Consider the following 23895-nt stretch of genomic DNA (forward strand, 5'->3'; position numbering starts at 1 on the left):
AAACTGCAGCTTTAAAAACGTTGTATTTATGTTTGCGGTTGCTTTTGAAGCGACCGCAAACAACGTTATTGTGTTGGAAAACGCTGCGGTTTTAAAACCGCAGCGTTTTCCAACACAACCGTGTTGTGTCTGCCGGAATCTGCTTTACCATTTGGGGCTCTCGGGCTCCGGGGAGCCCGAGAGCCCCAAATGGAAAAGCAGATTCAGGCAGACAACGCGGCGTTGCGGAAAACAACCGCGTTGTGTCTGCCTGAATCTGCTTTTCCATTTGGGGCTCTCGAGCTCCCCACGGGGAGCCCGAGAGCCCCAAATGGAAAAGAAGATTCAGGCAGACAACGTAGCATTTCCCATTTGGGGCTCTCGGGCTCGAGAGCCACAAATGGGAAATCAGCTGCAGGTAGAAACACTACGCGGCATGTAAACACAACCGCGTGTGTTTCTGCCTGCTGTGGCTTTCACTTTGGGTCTACGGTGCTCCCATGGGAGCACCGGAGACCCAAAGTGATAGCTCCCATGGGAGCACCGGAGGCCCAAATTGATAGCCACAGCAGGCAGAAACACACGCGGTTGTGTTGGAAAACGCTGCGGTTTTTCGTTCCAAGTTTCTCAGGCTCCTCCCAACACAATAACGTATTTATGTTTGCGGTCGCTTCAAAAGCGACCGCAAACATAAATACAACGTTTTTAAAGCTGCGGTTTTATTTCTAAGTTTTCCGGGCTCCTCCAGCACGGAAAACTTAGGAAAAAAAAAACGCAGCTAGTGCTTATTTTTTGTAAAAAAAATAAATCGCACCTACCGAGATTCAGCTGCAGCTTTCCTGCTCTGGTCTCCGGTCCGCGTCCTCCGAGTCCCGGCACTAATGAAGGGAAAGCCACCCAGCGGTAGACTTTGTTTACTACCACTGGCTGGCTTTTCCTTCATTAGTGCCGCAAAAGCAAAAGCCAGCACAGGAGGGCCTCCATTTCACAAAATGGCGGCGCCCCTGTGCTTGCTTTTTCGAATTGTGAGCTTGAATAGCTCAAAATTTTACATAGGAAGTTTTAAAACGGAGGATGCTAGTATTTTTTTTTTTTAATGTGGCCTATCTATTTTTTAAATACATTTTTTTACTAGAGTATGCCTTTAAGAAGATTTGTGGTCTCTTGTATGCTCCAATAACCTTTTCTTTTGGCTTACTCCTAAATGATTCTAAATACAACAGTGATATATTAATGACTGGGAGTGAGGTCCTGTTTCCACCCTCCTGGCCATCTGTTGTTCTCCTGCACATGTGGAGTTTGTGCCTGGCTGCTGACCATTCCATTAGGTGGTGCATTACTGCACCTCCAGGGGAATTATTGAACCTGAAAAATCGAAATTTGAAAAGAAAAAAAAAAGATTTGCATAAAATTGTTGGAAAGGACTGTTTTATTTGGCATTTTCATTGTGCAGAATTTTTTGAGCTTTAATACCTGCCTTGCTATTTTGAAAGCACAAGTTTTTCCCTACTATTGCTGCTTGACTGTTTTTGGCCCTTCCAAGATGGCCGCCATGGTTTTCTTTGTTGTGTAGGCAGGCTGTCCTGAGCCACCTCTCCCTGTGCTGCACTTCCATTGGTTGCTGAGTGTTTTCCTCCATCCAATCAGGGACCGGAAGGCTTCAGCCGGCCCACTTCCAAGGCTCCCGTCTGCTCCCTGTCCTCTTCCGGAACGCTAATTGGGATCCTCTCTGCACCTTAACCACAATGATGCTGCCATCTCACTCCTCTAAGAAATCCGGACTGCCTCGACTATGGGTTAGTTCCCTCCTTATGGACTCACTCCTGCTGCCTTTGACCATCACTGTTCTTTCTGCTTGTTGCTTCCTAAAACATTTTGCTAACATCCGATTCCAAGATTGAAAGTCAAATCTTGCTGCCCATTGCGGAATTCTCTGCATTTTGCTTGTATACTGTTTCTTCTCTGTAACGTGCCAGCCCAGTGACCTCACCACTCTTTTGTCCCACACCTACCTGCCTTTGCCCCCCACAGTATCTCCATCCTCTCCTCAATTCCACCCCAATGGCGCTTTGTTTCTCCTTTCTTTTCCAATTGCTTCTCCATTGACTATCCTTCCCTTCTCACTAGGTCTGGTAGGAAGAAGTTCAAAAAGGATATCTTGGCTCGAACCCCGGTCTTCCTATCGCTGACACCTACTCCAATGTTTCTGCCAGACAGACCCTTACCGACATCTTTGTCGTTCCTTTGCAAGATCTATGGACTCCTCATATGGTCTGTGCTCTGCCCCATCTCCTCCTCTCCCATTAATGGTGGCACTCGCTGGGAAGTTCTCATGGCTTCCTTCGACTCCTCTAAAGTAATCCTTAATGTCTACCTAAATGGCACTGTCATGGTCCAAGGCCCTCAGGCCAATCTCCTCTTTGATAGGCGCTTACCTAGCCTCATCAATTTCCTCTCATCTCCTGCTGTCCCCTCCTCTTCCCACTTGGCTACCTTATCCTCGCTCTCCTCCTCCTCCTCCTCTTCCCCTCATAGGGCTCTTTCTCCTCCGCAGAGCGTACCTCTGATCTGTACCCCTCCCCGGAAGGTCTTTAAGGCTGGCAACCTTCTTCATATTGCCACTCTCAGCTCACATTGAAGCTTGTGTCTCTTGGGCATCTAACAACTTGGCTGAACTCTTTAAAATCTGCAAGGAGCTGGCCAACCCTGCTGCAGTCTCTACCCCTCCTGTTGCCTCCCAGGCTCTTTGCAATGCCTTTGCCTCTCACTTCATTTCAAAAACCCAGGACATCCTGTCCACCCTCTCCACCCACACCCCTCCTCTCCATCTGTGCTTGCTGACCCTCCTTTAGCCACCCTACCACCATCTTTCTCGTCCTTTCCTCTTTTCACCCCTGACGAGGTCGCTAGACAAGTCCCATCTATGAAAACCTTGTCAAAACAGGTTCATCCCTGTTCCTCTAAAACCATCAAGGACCACATGGACACCCTCGCTCCGACCCTTGCTGATTTTTGCAACAACTCCTTTGCCTCGGGATCCTTCCCTTCCCCTCTGAAACACTCCTTTGTGCATCCTCTTCTCAAGAAACCCACAGCTGATCCTTCTTGACCAGATAACTATCGCCCAATTTCCAATACTCCCTTTCTTGGCAAACTCCTGGAAAAGTTGGCCATCTCTCTGTTTAACCTTCATTCCAATTCTGTTGGCCGTCTCCATGACCACCAGTCCGGCTTCAGAGCTGCCAGAAGCACGGAAACTGCTCTCCTGAACATTTGTGAAGATCTGCTCTCCAACCTTGACTCTAACATTCCCTCTGTCCTCATCCTCCTCGATCTCTCTTCTGCCTTTGACACGGTCAACCATACCATCTTGCTCAGCCGTCTCCGTGAAAACCTGGGTATCCCTGATCAGGCTCTGGCCTGGCTGACGTCTTTCCTATCAGATCGACCATCCCAGATCCAACTTGGGTCCTTCCTTTCATCAAGCTTCCTCTCTACCCGTGGTGTTCCCCAGGGGTCTAACCTCTCGCCCTGGCTTTTCAACCAATACCTGGCAACTCTCGCCCACTGAATTGCCACTTTCTGCTGAAATTTGCAGTGCTAGACTGACAACTAATTTTCAGGCTGCCCTCTGCCACCTCCTCTCCCTCTCTCATCTCCGATTGCCTAACTGCCATGCAAGATTGGTGTTCCGCCAATTATCTTTGAATGCCAGCAAGACGGAGATCCTCATCGGCACACCTTCACCATCCTTTCCCCTCTCTCTGGCCGGCCTCCCTTGGCCCTCCTCCTACGAGATGACCTACGAAGAGATGACCTGCGAGGCTAAGAACCTCAGGGTCATCTTTGACTCTACCCTTTCCTTCTCCGTCCACATCTGAGGTCTCTAAAAAGTAAAATTTCCAACTACACCTCCTCAGAGGTACTCTGCCTTTCCTCTCCTTCCCCCAGAAGCTCATGGTATCCAAGCTCTGGTTCTCTCTAGCTTGGACTATTGTAACAGCCTCTTTCTAAATTTACCTGCCTCTACACTCCGCCCTCTGCAACTAATCCAGAACAGGACTGCGAGACTTGTTCTTGGCCTCAAGCCCTGGGGTCTTATTTCTCCAGCTCGGAAATCTCTCCACTGGCTCCCAGTGGATTCAAGTATTAAATTCAAAACCCTCTGCATTGTGCACAAGGCTTTCTGGGGCCTGGGTCCAAAATACCTTCAGCTATCCCTCCGCAATTACCTCCCCTCTCGAGCTCTTCGCTCCTCTACCTCCAACTCCCTCAGGGTCAGTTTTTCAAAGAAACGAGCTGGGGGTAGATCTCAGTCTACAGCTGGGGCCTCCCTCTGGAATAGCCTCCCTGCCACTCAAACTTGGAGAACCATCTCTGGTTCTGGAAGCACCTCAAGACCTTCCTCTTTTCTTCTGCCTTCGCTCCCCCTCTCCCCTGCTGATCTGTTCTGTCTTGGCACTGTGCACCTGGCCACCCTTTGTCCTTCGCACCCAGGTACCTGCTCACCCTGCCACCCTCCTGCACTGCCTCGGGGCCACTCCTTGCATTGGGGTCTGTATATGTACCCATACAGCTCCCCCCCTTTTCTTTCTGCACTTATCAGACCTACCCTGTCTGCTGCCTTAAACCTAGCACTTTCAAATTGCTGGCTGCATTACCACTGTTTGTTGCCTTTATTATTTATTGTTATTTATCTGTTTCTCCTGTGCTTCACACTTTCCACTTCTCCCTCCTTCCATGCACTTTTCCCCTCCCCCCTCCCATCACTTGCGCGTTCTCAATGTCACTGGTCCTACTAAGATCGCCGTTTTATTCTCCCCTGTTCCCCTCCCTTGACGCACTCTGAAACACTTGTGTACGAGCGCAATAGAAATAAAATATCAATCAATGTCCCCAGCACCCTAGCTACTGAAGTCACCTGAGGGTGTAGGTTGTGTCTGTGGGCCATCCAAAAAGGGTACTCACTGATTTAGAGATATTAAGAATGTTTATTTTGTGAAGTATATTTGAGTTTTACTGTTATATAGCTCCCTTCTGAAGAAGACTTATTAATATATTCATCAGTCAGTTAAAATAATTGTTTAAAAACTTGCACACAAGGATTCGTGAATACTTGTCACTGAATCTCTAACTCCCCTACAGCACACACTGACCCCTCTCGAGATAAGCCTGGCTGCTCAACACACTACCAACCTGCGAAGTACAAGCTTATACCAAAGGTTGGGTTCCTATTGCCAGGAGGTCAGGGTTGTTGTAGTGCACACAAAACATACTGCATAAAATTGTGCCTAACACGCAGCGTGGATGACCCTGCCCCCCCCCCCCCCCCGCTGCGCCAGAAGATGTGCTGGCCCAGTCGGGAGGCAAATTGGCGGCCTCACCGAGCGGGTGAACAGCTCGGAGAATCATGGCCTGCCCGGCCACTATGGTGCTATTAGAATGATGCTGAGGTGACAAGATTCATTGATCTTGCATATCACCCTGTGTATCAGTGGTGTGGGCAGGAAGGCGTATGCCTTCATTCCGTCCCACTGAATCTGGAATGCATCGCCTAGGGAGCCCGGGACCTGACCCAGCCAGGAAGCAAACAGTTGGCACTTCCTGTTGTCCCAGGAGGCAAACTGGTCCACCTGGGGTTGTCCCCACTTGTAAAAGATTTCCTGCAGTACTAGGTCGTTCAACTGCCACTCGTAGTTGTCCGCACCCAATCTGCGGAGCCCGTCTGCTTCCAGGTTGGAATCCCCTGGCATGTGGACAGCTGTGAGGTAATTGTTCTCCAGGGCCCATTCCCACATGCTGACTGTGAGCCTGCACAGTGGGGGTGGGGGAGGGGATCTGGTACCTCCCTGCTTGTTGACACAGAACATGCTGGTCGAGTTGTCTATCTGAATGAGGACGACCTTGCCCTCGATAACCGGGAAGAAGGCTCTCAGAGCTAGCAAGATCGCCTTCAGTTCCAGCCAATTAATATGGTACTCCTGCCGGGTCCAGGTGCCATGGACACAGTGGTCAGCTCGAGGGGGGCCCCACCAACCCTCGAGAGTGGAGTCCGTGGTGATGGTGACCTGCGGGGTATGTTGCCGGAAAGGCTTGCCCAGTCGAAGGTTGCAGTCCCTGGACCACCATGTGAGGTCCGGGCGAAGTGATGGAGGAACGTTGATCATCTCTGACCGAGAGCCTCGCTCCTGGTTCCAAGAGGCTGCAAAGTGCCACTGAATCCTCCTCATCCAGAGTCTCTCGTGGGGGGCGGCCTAGAGGATTGCTGCCATGAAACCCAGTAGGTGTTGGTACCACCAGGCCAAGGTCACTTCTCTGCTGAGGAAGTGTGCGGTGGCCCTCTTGAGGGCCGTGATCTTGTCCTCTGAGGGGGAAAACCTCTCTCAGAGCATGTGTCCCAAATGAGACCCAAGAAGGTCAGTCTCTGTGTGGGCTGCAGCTTCGGCTTCTTGAGGTTGAGCGAAAAACCCAGCTTGTGCAGTGTGTTCATAAGAGCGTGGGAAGTATGGTGCACTGCTTCCGGAGACGTCACCCTGGCGAGCCAGTCTTCGAGGTACGGGTATATGTGTTGGCCCTGCGACCATCAGCCTGGTTAAGACCCTGGGGGCAGAGTTGAGGCCAAAAGGAAGCACCTTGTATTGAAAATGGTAGCCCATGATCCTGAATTGTAGAAAAGAACAAGGAGGCTGCCAGATCGGGACATGTAGGTACGCGTCCTTCAGATCCAGGGAGCACACCCAGTTCTCCCTTACAAAATGTCTCTGCTATCAAAGCTGGCATAACCATCCTGAATTTTTGTAGAGGTAGGGAGAGGTTGAGGGTGGAAAGGTCCAGCACAACTCTCAGGCCCGCCTGGTTCTTCCTCTGAACGGCGAAACTCCTGGAGTAAAGCCCAAGCCTCGCTGGGACTTCCACTGCCTGGCTCTCGATGAGCGACCGGATCTCCGCCAAAAGAGTTGCTGTCCCAACTTGTGGGAGTGGAGGAGGGGCAGTACCCAGTGGAGACCAGAGAGGATCCAGGTTTCCGCAAAATTGTGGCGCCAGAAATGTGCATGGAGAGCAAGCCTGCACCCCCACTGGAGACACGTGGACCTGGAGGGGCGTGTCATGCCTTCTTTCCCTCCGAGGTTGTTGCAGAGGAGGGGGACTGGAAAAGCCCTTACTCTCCCCCCTCCCTTTTTGTTGTTTGCGCCGATGTTGAGTCGACGAACGGTCAGTCTGCCTGGACATCCGTTTTTGCAAGACACGGAACCCTTCGTATGTATGCCCCTTGTCAGAGCACTGCTGTGACTCAAACGTTTTGGGAGTGGTCTTGGTCAGGCTGGATGAAGACTTGGCTGTTTGTGAGCGGTTTATCTTTTTGTCCAGCTCCTCGTCTGTTGTGCAGTGGAAGAGGTCACCCCCTTCGAACTTGAGATCTAAGATGCGTTCCTGGACACCCACGTTGAATTTCGTAGCCCAGAGCCAGGCCGTTCTTCTCATGTCCGTGGCAATGCAGATAGCACGTCCAGAGGTATCAATGTAGGCCAAGATGGACTCCATGATGTCCTGCGCCACCATCTTGGCCTCTGCCAATCCCACCTTGAATCGTGATTGGCTCTGGGAGGAAATCCGCAATTTCCCGCCCGAGCCTCCGATTAACGGTTGCCAGCATGGCTCCGCATTGGCTTGAGGAAGGTGCAAGGACACGTTGGAATAAAGCTTCTTCTCCATACGCCTCCAAGATCTTCTCCTCCTTGCCTAGCAGCACCGCATAGGAGGAGGGTGAGCACGACTGAGGCTTGGAGTATAGTGATGCTGCAGCGATCACCGAGGAGTGTGGCTGAGAATGGGCTGATGCAAGAGTATCCCCCACCATCTGCCTGTACTTGGCGTGCAAGCGTTTGTTAACCGGCTGGACTGAGTGGGGCTCGAGCCAACCCTTCTTGGCCAAGGCGACTACCTTCTTCTGCATCGGGATCCCCGTTCTGGTCACTAGAGGTAGCTTGAGGACTTCTGCGAGGTTGTTCGACCTCGGGTCGAGGAAGGACCAAGTACTCTGCCAGCCCTGACAGACGTTCGTGGAAGGCCTCGGCTGAAGATGGCGTTTCGGGGTCCTCCTCATCTGTCTGCCCGAGGGTCCTGCTGGTCAGGGACCGGCGGAGAGGAGTTGGGAGCTGCGATGTGGAGACCAGAGGCTGTTGCGGAACTGCCTGGACATGAGGCTGAACATGGGCCAGGGGCGTCTGCACCAGAGCCTGCAGTGCCGGAGTCATTGGCGGGAGCACGTCCCTGATGGCATCCCAGAGGATGTCCCCCATCCGAGGAGATTTAATGAGCCTGAGGAACCGTCCTCACAGGCCAGATTGATGGTAGGCGATATTGATGGGGTAGCGAGGGGCTGCTGGAGCCGTTGCGTGCCCTGCCCATATGGACGCAGCAGGAACCTGCTTTGCGCGAAGGGAGGGTAAGCTGTAGGCCACATACCTTGTTGACACCAGTCCCACCTTGACACGATCCTCCACCTGCTGTATTCCCTGGAGTGGCGTTGGCCATATGTCTGGATTTTCTGGCACGGTGGCCATTTTTTCAATCTGCCTTCCACGTGCCTGTGTTGTGTTGCTCAGCTTGCTGGGCCCCGCCCCATCCAGGACACTTCAGTGTGAATCAAGGGGCCCGGTAGGCTTTTCGCCCTTGGCGGATCTGGCGGTAGAACTGCGTATAGCCGCCCCCTCAGACATGTTGCCGGTACTAGGGCGTAGCCCATTGGGTGAAGACCTGGTAACAAAACCTTCCGGTCCCTTAGCACTGTCACTAATTTAGCCTCTGTACTTGTGCTGGTACAAGGACCTGGGCTGTCCCTCCCGCGCGGGCGAATCCTTGGGAAGGCGTCCCCGTTGTGGGGTGCACTGGAAAAGAGTCGCCCTACCTTGGGCCCGGATTGATGATAGACGAAGTCCTTTAGGGCCTCTAGAGTTGATCTGTGGAAGAGCTTCCTCCACCTGGCTAGTCTGTTCTTCAGAGACCTTGAGGAGAGCTTGTTGCACGCGGTACAAGTTTGCCAGCTGTGGTCTCGGCCAAGGCAGCGTAGGCAGAGGGTGTGGGGGTCTTTAGTCGGGAAGAGCCCGTCGCAGGATGGACACCTGCTGAATCCTGTAGAAGTCCACATGCGCCGGGGAGGAGCGTGACACCCGAGGAATGATAAAAAGACAAAAAAGACAGAAGAGAAGTATCATCCGCGTGTGGATTTACATGGCCGAAGCCAAACCCAGGAGTGCTAGTGAATTCGGCCGTTCCCGTCAACGCGGAAAAGGGGACTGGGGTGTGGCGGCGGAGTTGGGGCATCGCAGGCTCCCAGGGCCGCACCCCTGCACGCCTCTAAATTTAAACGGGAAGGTTTTTTCTGTTGAAAAATGTTCTGTCTTCCGTCCCTTGGAAGGTGCTCCCATGCAGTAAAGGTGACGGGACGTAAGAGTACATGGAATGATAACCTGTTCTGCGTTTTTTTTCCCCACAGCTCCACCTCACTGGTGAGGCCCAACAAAGCTGAAACACGTGTATGGGGTTGCTGTTGGCAGCTTTGTACAGGAGGGAATTGCCATAGCATTTTGGTACTGCCCATGTGGGTGGGACAAAGCCTGATATGCAAATGGATGTTTCCCATCTGTGAAAGGTACAGTGAGCAAAAGGCAATGGCTGGAAACTCTCAAAGTGGGAAAAAAATAAAAAAATAAACACAGAACAGGTTATCATGCCATGTTCTTCATGGAAAGGGGCGCCTGCTACATTTTTGAAAAAAGGGTTCCTCACCAACACTGCCTATAAGGAGCAGTGTGCTGCAATATTAAAATACAGGTGCCTTTAAGAGTTGATGGAGGAAAATAGACTCCATTGGATAGGTAAAATACAAAGAATAGAGTTGCAAAATACAGAGCCCATAAGTATGAATGAGTGGAAAGGCTCAACTCATGCAGGATATCAGAAAAAGTCCAGCAAAAGGTGCTGGGGGTCTCACAAGGAGGGGGGATGAAGCATACAAATGATAAATCTCCCTAACAGCAGAGGAATTAAAAGGTGGAGCAAATAATTACTCCCAAAAGATACAAAAGGGATGAACATTTTTCCCAGATTTGAAGTAAAAGTGAGTTGAAAAAGGATCCCACCCTCGGGCTAACTGATCAAAAATCCAAGAGTCCAGCAAAAGTGCTGGGGGACGCGCAAGTGGGGAGAATCTGCACCAAAATTAAATTATACCCAAGACTCACTTTAAGCTACAACCTCCTGAGGACTATTTTGCACACTTCATGCATGATAGGACGACAAATACTTGTAAGACGATTCCTGCAGGAAAACACATTTCACTGAAAACTGCTGCTGTGCATTTTTTGTAACTAATGTTTTGCTAATATTCTAAATAATTGAATTGCTTTTTAACGTAAATATTTCTTTTAATTACTTTTATTTCATGCAGAGATCTTTAAGTGACAACGAATCAATTTTAGTCTGTTTTTTCAAAAGTAAAGGCGTTTTTAAATTTGTAATGTGAGGTTTCACAGAGAGGACATAAAAAAAAAAAATAAACATGACTATATATTTTTTGAATCCTACATTTCAAAATAACCACATAATGAATGGCTTTAGCATTTCTGAATTCCCCAAAAACTGTGCGCTGGCATTCATGAAACAAATGAGTTAAGGGCAAACCATGTAGTGACTTGTATAGAACAGGAAATATGGTGGGAGCTTTGCTGCATTACACACACTGAAGTAGGCAGTCACGAAGGCTAGGAGCATAAAATTCAACTTACCAGAAGACGAATTCCAAGGTGGTGGATCCTTCTCAAAAGTTTGTCGCCGAACATTCCTATTGGCACGGCCCAAGAAAAGTCTATTCCATTCGTCTGTCCCCCAGAGGGAGGAATCTTTTAGTCCCATGTTCTTCAAGGAACGTCTTTGAAGTTCATGCTCTTGTTGACTCCGTGCATTGTCATAACTCCTCTGTTGACCTGAAATACACCAGATTTTATTTGGCGATTGGATCTTAAACCAAAACAGCAAAAAAGTTTTTCATTGGTTTATTAATATTAACATACTTTCAGTTAAAATTAAACCTGAGAACACTAAAAAGGACATGACACATTCTATACAAAACATTCAATAACTAGCAAAAGAAAAGAAACAAAATTAATTCCATCTAAAATTATTATACAATTTATCAATTCTATTTCCATGAAAATCATCATAACACTTTAAAAATCCTCAACAATCTTTAATACAATTTGCCAAATGAAAAATACACTAACATTTGGAACCAGGTTGTTAGGCAAGATTGTATGCAGTACTCTGTGGGAGACTGCACCAGCCTTGCCCTCCTTATCAATAGTTAACACAACCTTTGGTACAAGCATGCACTACACAAGTTGAGATAAGCCTGGCTGCTCAGTCACTATCAAGAGGGGTCAATGTGAGCTGTAGCTTTGTAACAGTTTCACAGTAACGGTATGCAAATAAACACTTGCAAACAAGGTTTCTTGATTAAACAATTATTAAACAGTTGAATAAGCCTTCTTTAGGAGGGAGCAAAACATGTAAATATACTTCAAATTACACACACTTAAATCAGTTGATATCCATTGGGGATGGCACAAAGACACTGCCTACACCCTCAGGTGACTTAAATCAATCTCCACATTGTCCTAGCTGTTTATCACTGGTACATTAGAGCAATACTGAGATTTAGGGTAAAAAGGTGAAGCTGAGAGAATAAGACAATGGTCAATATATTTCATAAGCAGGTAAGGACTTTTGAACCCCCAATGCTAAGTAAATTAGCCCCTTACCAGCCCCACAAGTTATCAAATGTGTGACCCTTTTGAGGGATAGTTAAAGCACAAAGTCTGAGGTAAGAAGAGTCATTCGGGGAGCCAGAAAGGCAAAGTTAGTTGAGCAAAAGTCTACAGGAAGCTGAAGCACTTCTTGTAGGTAGGTAAAATGTCTTGCAAAGTTTTAGAAGTCTTTGTAGAAAATGAAATCACTGTAGGACCACAAGTTGGAAGGCGTGTGAGAGAAAGCTGCACGCAACTCTGCAATGGCAACCAAGACAAGTCTCAACTGAGAGCTAGAATGGCTACACAAGAAGAGGTAAATCCCCTTAGTTTTACAGTACCATCGGTTATAGGAAATTGGTTCCAGCCGGCTTCTGTTCCTGTGTAGGTCTGCAGATCCTGTTGCTCCTGGGCCTCAGTCGTGGGGACAAGAGGGAGGACGTCTGGGGACTTCTGCACTACGACTAGAAGGTTGGCGGCAGCAATGGGAAAACTTCAGATCAGCAGATCTTTGCGGTTTCAGCTCCTCCAGACTCTCGTAAATAGCACCACCGCGGTTACCGGATACCTTCTTGGACTTCCTCGCATCTGGGGTCCAGCACACTGTTGAGGTCGTTCAGGCTTGGTCAGTCCTGCTTGCTGGGGCGTCTGGAGGATCATCCTAGAGTCAGACTTAAAAGCGATGCACTCGATCGGATGTTCGATGTCCCTGGAAACAGGTTCCAGTAGCAGCAATCTGCGAGAGGATGTCCAGGAGAGTTCACTTTTGGGTTGATTGGTCCAACCAACCCAAAAGGAGAAGTCGTCCTTGCAGGGATCTCTAGTTGAGGCAAATTCAGAGCTTCAGTATAGCAGCAGGGCTTCACAGGGCAAACCAACGGTCCAGGAGTCGCAGCAGGTGTCCGTTAGGGAGAATTCTCAGAAATGTGCCAATTACTCTCTAATTTAGAGACCCTCAGCTCTTTTGCTGGACTCTAGGACTTTCATTTTTTTGCCTGGAGAGAGCAAGACCCTTTCCCCCCACTCTCTCATGTATTTTAATATGATTTTGAACTGTTTCTTTTGGTTGTGGAGTCTGAAACGCCATCATCTTTTAATATTGTGAAACCACACAGCATCTTCAGTGCAGTGACACAGGGAGGTCCTCCAGATTTCCCAAATGTTTAAATACCTTCTGTTGGATGAACTACTGTTTCCAAGAGCAGTGAAGTGAAATTGAGTTTACTTCCACTTGTAACTTTCTAGACCCAGCACACACTATCTTACAATTGGGTGCTGGAGGCCTTCGTCTAGCTTCTCATGTAACAATGATGTTACCCTTTCCTCGATGAATGGATGTAGCAGTGGTCTACTTTTGACTACCGTGGTGTGCATTTACTGTGGGATGCGGCAAAGCAACCAAGGGTGGCATTTTTGTCAAAATGGCCCAGTCTTTTTTTGCCATTTCTTTGTAGAAAGGTTCTTGAGATTTACTCTGTGCGCCAAACCAGGTTTGGTCCCTTTGTTCATTTTTTCTTTGGCAGGAATCACGAGTGAAGCCCACCTCTGGCTCCAGGGTGTCTGGCAGGAGCAGTGTTAAGCAGAATTACATGCAGTACCCTCTGGGACCACTACACACAACTAGGACTACAGGTCCAACCTTTGGTATAAGTCTGTAGCACACACATTTGGTAGCGAGCTGAGCAGCCAGGCTTATCCCAATAGGGAATGTGAGCAGTAGAAGAAGTTACACAGATGTATCACAATCACAGTAGTACAAGTAGACACTTACACTCAAGGTTTCTTGGTAAACAATATTTACACATTTATTTAAACATTCATTTAGAAAACATTCACTAGTAGAAATCAAATCAATATTAAACACCAATATACTATACTACAGTACATAACTCAAAGTTGTAGGGACAGTTTGAGCTCCCCTGAAAAAGGAGCCAAAAGGCACTTCACTTGTTTAACATAGGATTAAAAAGCATAGGGTTGTACAAAGGGTTAGAAAACACTTCTCTTATATAATGCAAAGGTTCAATGTACCAGGAGGGTCAGTTCAATTCAATAGGCAGGGCCAAAGTCAACAGTCTAGTGTTCTTGGATAGGACAGCACAGTTCTGGTACAGATTGGAACGTCTTTGTAAAAGTTTTTAGAAGTAGTTCAGATGAAAAAGATAGATCTGCTGGGTCACAAGCCGATTAGGCCTGCAAGATGTGAAAACTTAGGATCTCTCAACCGGAAGGCACAGTACCTTAAAGTGAAGCAAATAGATGCAGCTGAAGACATTGGTTCCTGGCAGTTCTCGCTGTTCCCGAGCCTCAGTCGTGGGGACAAGAGGGAGGACGTCGGGGGACTCCTGCACTGCACAGGATTGTCGTCGGAGCAGACAAAATGGCATCACTTCAGCTCAAGTAACTGGCTTGCAAACACAAATGGGTTTCCCTCTCCCTGGTTAAACCTTAACCAGCTCCGAGAGGTATACACGTATTTCACCGTGGTATTTTTCATCGCAGGTTTTTTTGGGGGGGGGGTGAGGGGGGTTAAAAATGAAATATATGGTTGTGGGTGTAAGGGAATAAAAAATAAAAAAAAGGGGGTTTGGGGGGTAACCCCCCCCAAAAAAATAGTTTTTTGAAAAAAATACAGCGATGAAAAAACCTGCGATGAAAAATACTGCGGCAAAATAACGTAGAACCCTCCGAGAATGGTAACCAGGTGTTTGCTGAGTTGATTGGTCCCACCAACTCAAAGGAAGAAGCCGTCCTTGAAGGAGCATCTCCGTCGAGTGGAGATCTGGCAATTCGGGGTTGCAGCCGGGCTTCACCGGGCAGACCAATGCTCCAGTGGTTGCAGCAGCCGTCCTCTTCCAGCTCGTCTTCAGTTTTCATTCCAGTGGTCGACTGCCTTCCAGTCCTGGAGACTCGTCCTTTTAAACAGTTTTCTCCCTTTCATTCCAGCCTGTCACTCACCCAGCAGGGTGGCTGTCCTTGCCGGACAGCCAGCCCCCCAATCACGCCAGAGTACATTTGGGTCTCCTAGGAGACCAAGCACAGGGAGTTGCGGGCACCTCCCTCACTTCCTGCCCACCCCAGACAGTCAACGCAAAGGCCTGACTTCTTTCCTGAAGCCCACCAAAGGCATATAAACAAAGGGACCAAACCTGCTTTGGCGTGCAGAGAACTCGAGAAGGACCTTTCCAAAAAAAAAAGGCGAAAAAAGAAGACCGGGACCCGTTTAAACAAAGAGGCTTAAGGCGCCATCTTGAAAAACATGGCTCCCGCGATTTTTAGCTACCGGTGTTCGTGGTCGGGAAAAATCATGGTAGTTAGTTGTAAAACCACTGTCACCAGCCATTTCTAGAGGAAAGGGTTGCATTTGACTGATACTGGAGTTTCTAGACATAGGGGAAACTAGGTAACCCCTCCAGCACTTTATTGGAAGATAGGGTGTGCTGGGTCAAGGAATTTAAAAAGACTAGTAAAGTCAATTTAACTTTACATTCTCTGGGAAACAGTAGTTTATCCCAGAGAAAGTATTTAAACCTAGGGAAAGCCTGAAAAGGTTTCCCTGTGCCACTGCACTGAGGGTGCAGTGTGACAAATGAAAAGATGATGCCTATGGAGTTAGACAGACTCCATAATCAAAAGAAACAAACACAGAAAACAAATAGAATTAAAAGTACAAAGTCCCAAAGTTCAGCAAGAAGATCTGGGGGATCTCTATGGTAGAGAGGAATTAGCACAGTTATGAGAATTCTTCCTAAAACCGACCGTCTGGTGAGAGAAGGCCCTCTCGTTGTGGAAGACGGATTGGAGGGCAGATGGACATGTCCGGAAGGTCCAGGTACCATGTCCTCCTGGCCCAATCCGGGGCAATTAAGATCATGTGTTTCCCTAACTTCATTAAACCACCTGATCAACTGAGGAATGACGGGGACTTGAGTGGCAACTCCCAATCCACTATGAACGCATCTCCTAGAGCTCCTTGTAGTAAATCCCCTTGAGCAATACAGTTCACACATCTGGTTGACACTGGTTGCGAACAGATACACTTGAGGGATTGCCCAAAGGGTGAAGATCTCTTGAAGGACTTCCTGAGCTAATTCCGACTCGGGGACACTGATGTGCCTGGTCAGAGCATCCGCTGCTGTGTTCTCTTCTCCAGCCAGGTAAACTGCTGATAGAGCTATTCACTCTTGAATTGCCCAGTACAAGAGCTGCATTGCCTCTTTGCACAGTGGTAGTGTCCCTACACCTCTTGTTGAGGTAGTACATGGCCACTGCGTTGTCCGTCATTATTAGGACATTCTTTCCCCGTACAGAGGGCAGGAAGACCTTCAGCGCTAGTCCGATTGCCATCAGCTCCAAATGATTGGTATGTTGTTTGGACTCCGATGGAGACAAACGACTGCTGACTGTCAGATTGTTGGTATGGGCTCCTCACCCCATGAGTGAGGCGTCTGTCACTACTGTTATCACCGGCCATGATTGCCATTAGAGTTCTCCCTTCAGAATATTGTCCTTGAAGGCCCCCCACAGAAGATCCTCTGGGACCCTGCTTGGAACCTGAAGTAGGTCTGAAATCTTTCCTGAGAACTGGTACCATTGAAGGGATCTCATTCTCAGGCGGGCCTCCGGCACCAGAGAAGAAATGGAGAATGCCATGAGGCGAGCAACATAAACAAAACAAATCGAAGGCCGGGAGTTGCTGGGCACTCGGAAATTGCTTTGCCATCTGCAGAATATCTAGAGCCTTCACATCGGGTATCAAGCTTTTCCCCAAGGAAGTATCCTGTACAGCTTTGATGAACTGGAGCTTTTGATAAGTGTATTATGCAATATTTGGAGCAGTACCCTTTGGGTGCACTACAACAACCCTGAACTCCTGGCAATAGGAACCCAACCTTTGGTATAAGTCTGTACTACAGGGGTTGGTAGCCTGATGAGCAGCCCGGCTTATCTCAAGAGGGGTCAATGTGGGCAGTAGGGGAGTTACACAGATTCAGTGACAAGTATTCAAATAAACCATTACACACCAGGTTTCTTGATTAAACAATAACATTTTACAGTCATTTTGAGTAAGCCTTCAGAAGGGGCAATATAATCGTAACACAAATACACTCCAAAATACACTTAGTTTCTCTAAATCAGTAAATACCCATTTGGGATGGCACGCAGACAATTCCTACACCCTCAAGTGACTTAAATAGCTAGGACATGGTGGACATTAATAGATCATTGTTGCTTTTAGAGCAATACTTAGGAGTAGGTCAACGAAAAAGGTTATTAGAAGACAAGAGATCACACAAATATTCTGAAGCAGGTACACACTGTTGGCAACCCCCCAATGCCAAGCAAGTTAACCCCCTTCCTGTAAGGAAGACCAAACACCAAGTCGGAGGGAAGAAGTCTCATTCGAGGAGCCAGGCCAGGCCAAAGTCAATTGGACAAAAGTCTAGGCAAGCTGAGGCACTTCTTACAGGTTGGTAAAAGTCTTGCACCATATTGTAGAAATCCTTGTAGAAAATAAGAAATCAACGTAGGGCCACAAGCTGATTAGGTTTGTGAGGGAAAGAAGCTGTTAGCAACAATACAGAAGCAACCGAGACAAGCCTCAACTGAGATCAAGTAAGGCTACCACAACAAGAGATCCGTTCTTCGACTATACAGCATCTTTGGTTAGAAGAAATGGTTCCAGCTGGCTTCTGTTCCTGTGTGGCTCTTCAGATCCTGTTGTTCCTGGGCCTCAGTCCTGGGGACAAGAGGGAAGACTTGTGGGGGACTCCTGCAACACAGTGGGACGGTCGGTGACAGGAAAGGACCAACTTCTATTCAGAGGCACTTTGCGGTTTCAGCTCCTCGCGTCTCAGCAAATAGCACCACTGCAAACCTTTGGCTGTCGAGATGGGCTTTCCTTTCATCTAGGGTCCAGCACTCTGTTGAGGTGGCTCAGGCTCAGTCAGTCAGTCCTGCTTCCTGGGAGTCCGAAGGATCTTCCTGCAGCTCTTTGCCAACTTCAAAGCAATGCACAGAATCTGGTGTTCCTCTCCCTGGCTCTTCGGTTCCAGCAGCAGTGGAAATACAACCAGCTGCCAGAGGATGTCCAGACGGGCTTACTTTGGAGTTGATTGGTCCCACCAACTCAAGGGGACAAGTCGTCCTTACAGGGCTTCTCTAGTCAAGGCGAATTCAGAGCTTCACCACAGCAGCAGGGCTTCAACGGGCAAACCAAAAGTCCATGAGTTGCAGCCGGCGTCTCTTCCAAGTTGTTCTTCAGATTCGTCCAGTGGTAGACACTGCCTTCTAAGCCAAAAAGCCTCGCCTTTTATGCAGGTTTCTCCCATTCATTCCAGCATAGCTGTCAGTTAAACAGCAGGGTGGCTGTCATTGCCGGACATAAAGGACCCAGAGGTGGGCTTCACTTGTGAATCCTGTCAAAGACAAAATGAACAAAGGGACCAAACCTGGTTTGGGGTGCAGAGTAAATCTCGAGGAGGACCTTTCCACAAAGAAATGGCGAAAAAAGAAGACTGGGGCCATTTTGACAAAAATGGCACCCTTGTGTGCTTTACTGTAGCTGCGAACGCAGCCCACCGTAAAAGCACACTGCGGTAATTAAAGGTAGACTACAGCCACCAGCCGTTTTATCAAGGAACGGGTAACATAAAAATGTTACATTAGAAACTAGACAAAGGGGATACTACGTAACCCCTCCAGCACCCTATTGTACAATAGGTGTGTTGGGTCTAGAAAGTTACAAAGTTAAGTAAAGTCAATTTCACTTTACTGCTCTTGGAAACAGTTATCCAAAGTATGTTTAAACCTTTGGGAAATCTGAAAGACGTCCCTCTGCCACTGCTCTGAAGGTGCGGTGTGTCACAATTTAAAAAGATTATGCCTATGGAGTATATTGTGTTAAATCGCGCAGGCCATGTTTTTCAAGATGGAGTCTGAGCCCCCTTTGTTTAAAAGCGACCCAGTCTTTTTTTTCCCTCCTTTTCTTTATGGAAAGGTCCTCCTCAAGATTTACCCTGTACCCCAAACCAGGTTTGGTCCCTTGGTTTCATTGCCTTTGGCAGGCTTCAGGACTGAAAACCACCTCTGGCTCCAGAGTGTCTGGGTTGGGCAGGAAGCAAGGGAGGTGCCCGAAACTCCCGGTGCATAGTCTCCTAGGAGACCCACATTCACTCTGGCGTGATTGGCTGGATGTCCGGCAAAGACAGCCACCCTGCTGGGTGAGTGGCAGCTAGGCTGGAATGAATCGGAGAGAACTGGATAAAAGGAGAGTCTCTTGGCTTGGAAGGCAGAGTCGACCACTGGAACAAAAGAACCGAAGACTAGCTTGAAGAGGACGGCTGCTGCAACTCCTGGACCGTTGGTTTGCCCGGTGAAGCCCTGCTGCAGGTCCGAATTGCTAAATTCATCTCAACAGCAAAGCCCTACAAGGACGACCTCTCCGTTTGAGTTGGTGGGCCCAATCAACTCGACCCGTAAGCCACCTGGATACCATTCTAGGAGCTGGTTGTTTTTTCCTCAGAGTGCTCCTGGAAACCAAATAACCAGAGAGAGGGACACAAGCTTGTGTGCTTTACTACAGCTACCGGAATTGAAGATTCGCCAAGTACCAGCTTTTTGATTAGTCCCCGTGCAGTGCAGGAGCCCGCCCACCCGCAACGTCCTCTCTCTTGTCCCCACGACTGAGGCTCAGGAACAGCAAGATCTGCAGGAACTGCCAGGAAAAGAAGTCTTCAGCTGCATCTTTTTCTTCATTTGAAAAGGTACTGTGAAACGTAACAGTGTACTTACCGCTCATGGTGAAAGTGCTTGAAGCCTTCGCAACTAGCAGGCCTAATCAGCTTGTGACTCAACGTATAATTCTTCTGCTTACAAACTACTTCTAAGAACTTCTACAGAGACTTTACTGTTTACTTGCAAGAACTGTTTTTACCTATCCAAGACTTTAGCCCATTGACTTTGGCCTATCCTATTGAATTGAACAGACTCTTCTGGTGAACTCAAAGTATCTACAAGGTCTAATACAATTTTAATTCTTTTATGTTCTGAACTCATTCCTTTTTGCTCCTCCTTCAAAGTATTCTGAATGCCCTTTTGCTCCTCCTTCAAAGTAGTTTGAATGCCTCAGAAACTTAACGAGTATAGTATTGAAGTGTATTGATGAGTGATATTTAACTGCCTCCTTCTAGTGAATGTTTTACAACTGACTATTGAATACATTAAGTGTTTAACCAAGAAACCTTGAGTGTAAGAGTTTATTTTGAATACTTGTGATTGTAGACCTCTGTGTAGCATCCTTACAGATCACATTCCCTCTTGAGATAAGCCTGGCTGCTCAGCTCTGATACCAAAAACTGTAGTACAGACTTATACCAAAGGTTGGTTTTGCTTACACCTGTAGTCAGTTGTGTGTAGTAGTCCCAAAGGGTACTGCATACAAACTCTGCCTAACACTGCCACCAGCCATTCTGAGAGGAAAGGGTAACATTTGACTGTTACATGAGTAACTAGACATAGAGGATACCAAGTAACCCGTCCAGCACTCTATTGTAAGATAGGGCGTGTTGGGTCTAGATAGAAATTTACAGGGCTAAGTGAAGTCAATTTCACTCTACTGTTCTGGGAAACAGTAGTTGATCCCAAAGAAGGTATTTAAACCTTGGGAAGTCTAAAAGACTTCCCTGTGTCACTGCACTGAAGGTGCTCTGTGACACAATTGTAAAAGATGATGCCTATGGAGTTGGTTAGACACCATAACCAAAGAAAACAAGGGTAAAACACATCAAAATACATGTGAGAGTGGGAAAAAAGGCTCACGCTGCCGTCAGCAGAATCTAGACCCAATTGAAGAGACTCACATGGCTGCTTTGTTGTCTCCAATTATGGCCAAGAATTAGTCTTTCTTCCCCCTCAGGAATGTGCTCTGCTGCCATGGAAATGCAGTCCCATAGAGTGAATCAGAATTTTGCAAGGGCACGTGTGGAGTTGGTTTACTTGAGCGCCATACTCCCTGCAGAAAATACTTTTCTTGCCCATCCATCTACTCTTTTGTCGTCTCTATCTGGAGGGATAGTAGGGTAAGCTGCTTGCTTGGTTGTCGCAGTAGCTGCTTGTACCACCAGACTATCTGGCATGGGGTGTTTAGACAGGTAGTCTGGGTCACTACTGGAAGGGTGGTATTTTTTGGTCAGATTCTTATTCACAGCCGGATTGGTCTCTGGCATCTCCCAATTGGCTGCCACCTTTTGGAGAGCAATGTGGAAAGGCAGTATAGGATTCATCTGTGGACCCTTATCCAGTATGCATGTCAGATCATCCTGCTCAAAAGGTAAAGGAGGCCTACTCCACCCCATGTAGTCTACCACCTTGGACATTAGCTGTCTACATGAAGCATCAGCGTGTTCCCCTGCCTCTAGTCTTCCACAATCTAGCTCAGGTGAGGTATCCACCCCACTGGCCAGCTGTAAATTGTCATAAGGTCTTTCAAACCTTGATACTTCCGAAATGAGGATTTCAGGTACATTTGGCATACCAAACTGGAGCCCAAAGGGTGCTTCGTTGCCTGAGGGTTCATTCTCCTCACATTGAAGTGAGAGATTATAAATATTCTTTCCTTGTTAAAGGAATATACGTTTTCAGGTATCAATGATTTGAGAAATTGTGGATTCGACGCTCGAGGGATAGTCAAAATCTTTCATGACTTTAATGGCGTCATACATTTAGCAGGAGTGCTGGGCATCGCTGGTACAGCTGGCATCGAGATTGCAGCTCGCATTGGTGGCGCAGCTGCCATTGATGGCGCTGCCGGCGAAGGTGGCGCCGATGTCGAGGGCTTGTGGCTGGCATCGAGGGCGTAGCAGGCGTCAACGACCTCGACTTGTGCTCATGTTTTCGGCTCGAAGGATCCTCCGATGACTTGTCAGCAACTAGATGCCTCGACGCCTCTATGTGGATCAGGCCTTTGTCCCGGGTTCAAGGGCGCGCAGGATTTGGCTCGAGCCCTTTACTTACCAGCTTCTTTGGAAGGCACGATAAGAGCATGGCTTGCCATGGGTTTTCCCTTTACAAATATACACATTTATTTTTGGGGAATTTTTTTAATTCATTTTCAACAACAGAAAAGAAAACAGATAGACTCCCGGGGTGCCGTCAATGTTAACAACATATCGTCAGTGAATGCAGCCACCTTGTGTTCCCTCCCCCCAAATGGGATGCCCTGCATCTCCCTGGCCTCCCTGATTGCCCGCAAGAGGCTCCAGATAGATTGCGTAAAGCATTGGTGACAGGGGGCAGCCCTGTTTGGTGCCCGTGCACTGTTTAAAGGGACGAGACATGACTCCGTTCACGGCTATTCTCATAGCCGGAGCCTGATAGTTGGCCGGGACCATGCGTAAGAACTCCCCCTCAAAGCCAATTTTTTGCATCGTCCTGAATAAAAAGGACCACTCCACACAGTCAAACGCTTTTTCTGCATCCAACGATAAGAGGACCGCTGGAGTGTCCGTCCGGTTGGCTTTTTCCACTAAATGGGCCACCCTACTGATGTTATCCGCTGTCTGACAGCCCTTCATAAACCCCGCTTGATCCGGATGGATCAGTCCTGGGAGAACACCCTCCAGCCTATTGGCCAAGAGTTTGGTGAATATTTTGGCATCCAAGTTAACGCTATAGCCCTGTAGGAGGCCCTCTCTTCAGGGTCCTTATTCGGCTTCAAAATAAGGGTCAGTCTTGCCTCCTCCATGGTCAGAGTTATTCTCCCCGTTGATCTAAATGTATTATAGAGGCTAGTCAAACGGGGAACCAATGTGGACGCAAACGTTTTGTAAAAAGCCGCGGTGTAACCATCCGGGCCCTTATTTAATGGGAGGTTAAAAATCACCTTTCTCACTTCCTCTCCCCCCCCCCGCATCTCCCTGTTGAGTAGGTAGAGCGCCTCTGTCCCAATCTTTCCCATCTCCGTCTTTTCCAGAAACTCCAACTGTAGGCCTACTCGAGGCTCCTGTGACGCGTAGAGGGACTCGTAAAATTGTACTAATGTTTCTTGTCACTCTCCCTGAGCCTGCTTTAAGGGCCGTAATTGTATTTCTAGAGTGGGCCCCTCTCAGTAAACGTGCAAGAAGTGCGTCAGCCTTATTCGCTTTAGTGTAAAATTTCTGACGAACACGGAGGAGCGCTCCCTCTGCCTTTTTAGTACGAAGAATTTCCAACTGTCCCAATGCTCTACGATACTCCCTCATAGCTGCCCTGCTAGGGACCGCTCCCGCCTGCTGCCTAGCTTTTTTGACTTCACTCTCTAGCTGCGTTTCCAACACCGCCAGTAGCCTCTTCCTCTGTGCTGCAGACGCTATGATTTCCCCCTCATCGTGGCCTTAAAGGCATCTTATCTCGTCCCTTCTCCAGTATCCCCCTTTTTATTGAGCTCAAAAATGTTGGGTCTCTAAAAGAGATATGCTGGGCACTTCCAAGACCACACCCCCCTCTCCCTGTGCCCGAGAAGCATCCACATTGAGACCACCTTGTGGTCCGCTATGCCGATGGGACCCGTTACCACCTCTCCAACTCTACCCACCAGACTGGATGTGACCCAGATGTAGTCGATCCTGGATTGGGACCCGTGGACCCCTGAGAGGTAAGTATAACCTTCCTCCCTCTTCAGCTCCCACCAGACATCTCTCAGGCCTACGCCACCTATTCTTTCTTTGAGGCGCGCCGACATCACAGCGCCCCCTCCTCTCGTGGGGTCCCCTGATCTGTCCCGCCCCCTCTCCCAGGCTATGTTGAGGTCTCCCAGCAGGATGATTTGCCCCCAAGCCTTATCCTCCAGTACCCCAAGTACTCGCCTCAAAAATTGCTCCTGCCCAGCGTTTGGGGCGTATACCACTGCTACCGTGTATGGGGCGTCCTGGTGGGTCCCCTTGACTATGACGTACCGGCCCTCCTTATCCCTTATAGTTTCTATGACTCTGAAGCCCACCGTGTCTCTGATGGCCAATGCAACCCCTCCTGGCTTGCTTTTCCCCGATGCTTGAAGGATCTGGCCAAATCCCCTGAGTTTTAGGCGTCCCTGGTCTTTCAGCCTGAGATGCGTTTCCTGAAGGCCTAAAATGTC

At 48.4% G+C, this 23895-nt stretch overlaps 1 protein-coding gene across 2 annotated transcripts in view; it reads right to left on the reverse strand.

Moving 5' to 3' along the window:
- Positions 1-23895, reverse strand: part of LOC138497211 (uncharacterized) — an 835962-nt gene that overhangs the window by 338828 nt on the left and 473239 nt on the right. For both annotated transcript variants that reach the window (XM_069620534.1, XM_069620535.1), the window contains one exon: positions 10767-10964. In XM_069620534.1, the coding sequence (XP_069476635.1) occupies positions 10767-10964 (198 nt within the window). The remainder of the gene's footprint in view (positions 1-10766; positions 10965-23895) is intronic.

This window comes from Ambystoma mexicanum, chromosome 5q (assembly GCF_040938575.1).
Source record: "Ambystoma mexicanum isolate Mex_15411 chromosome 5q, UKY_AmexF1_1, whole genome shotgun sequence".
In the NCBI taxonomy this organism is placed as follows: Eukaryota; Metazoa; Chordata; class Amphibia; order Caudata; family Ambystomatidae; genus Ambystoma; species Ambystoma mexicanum.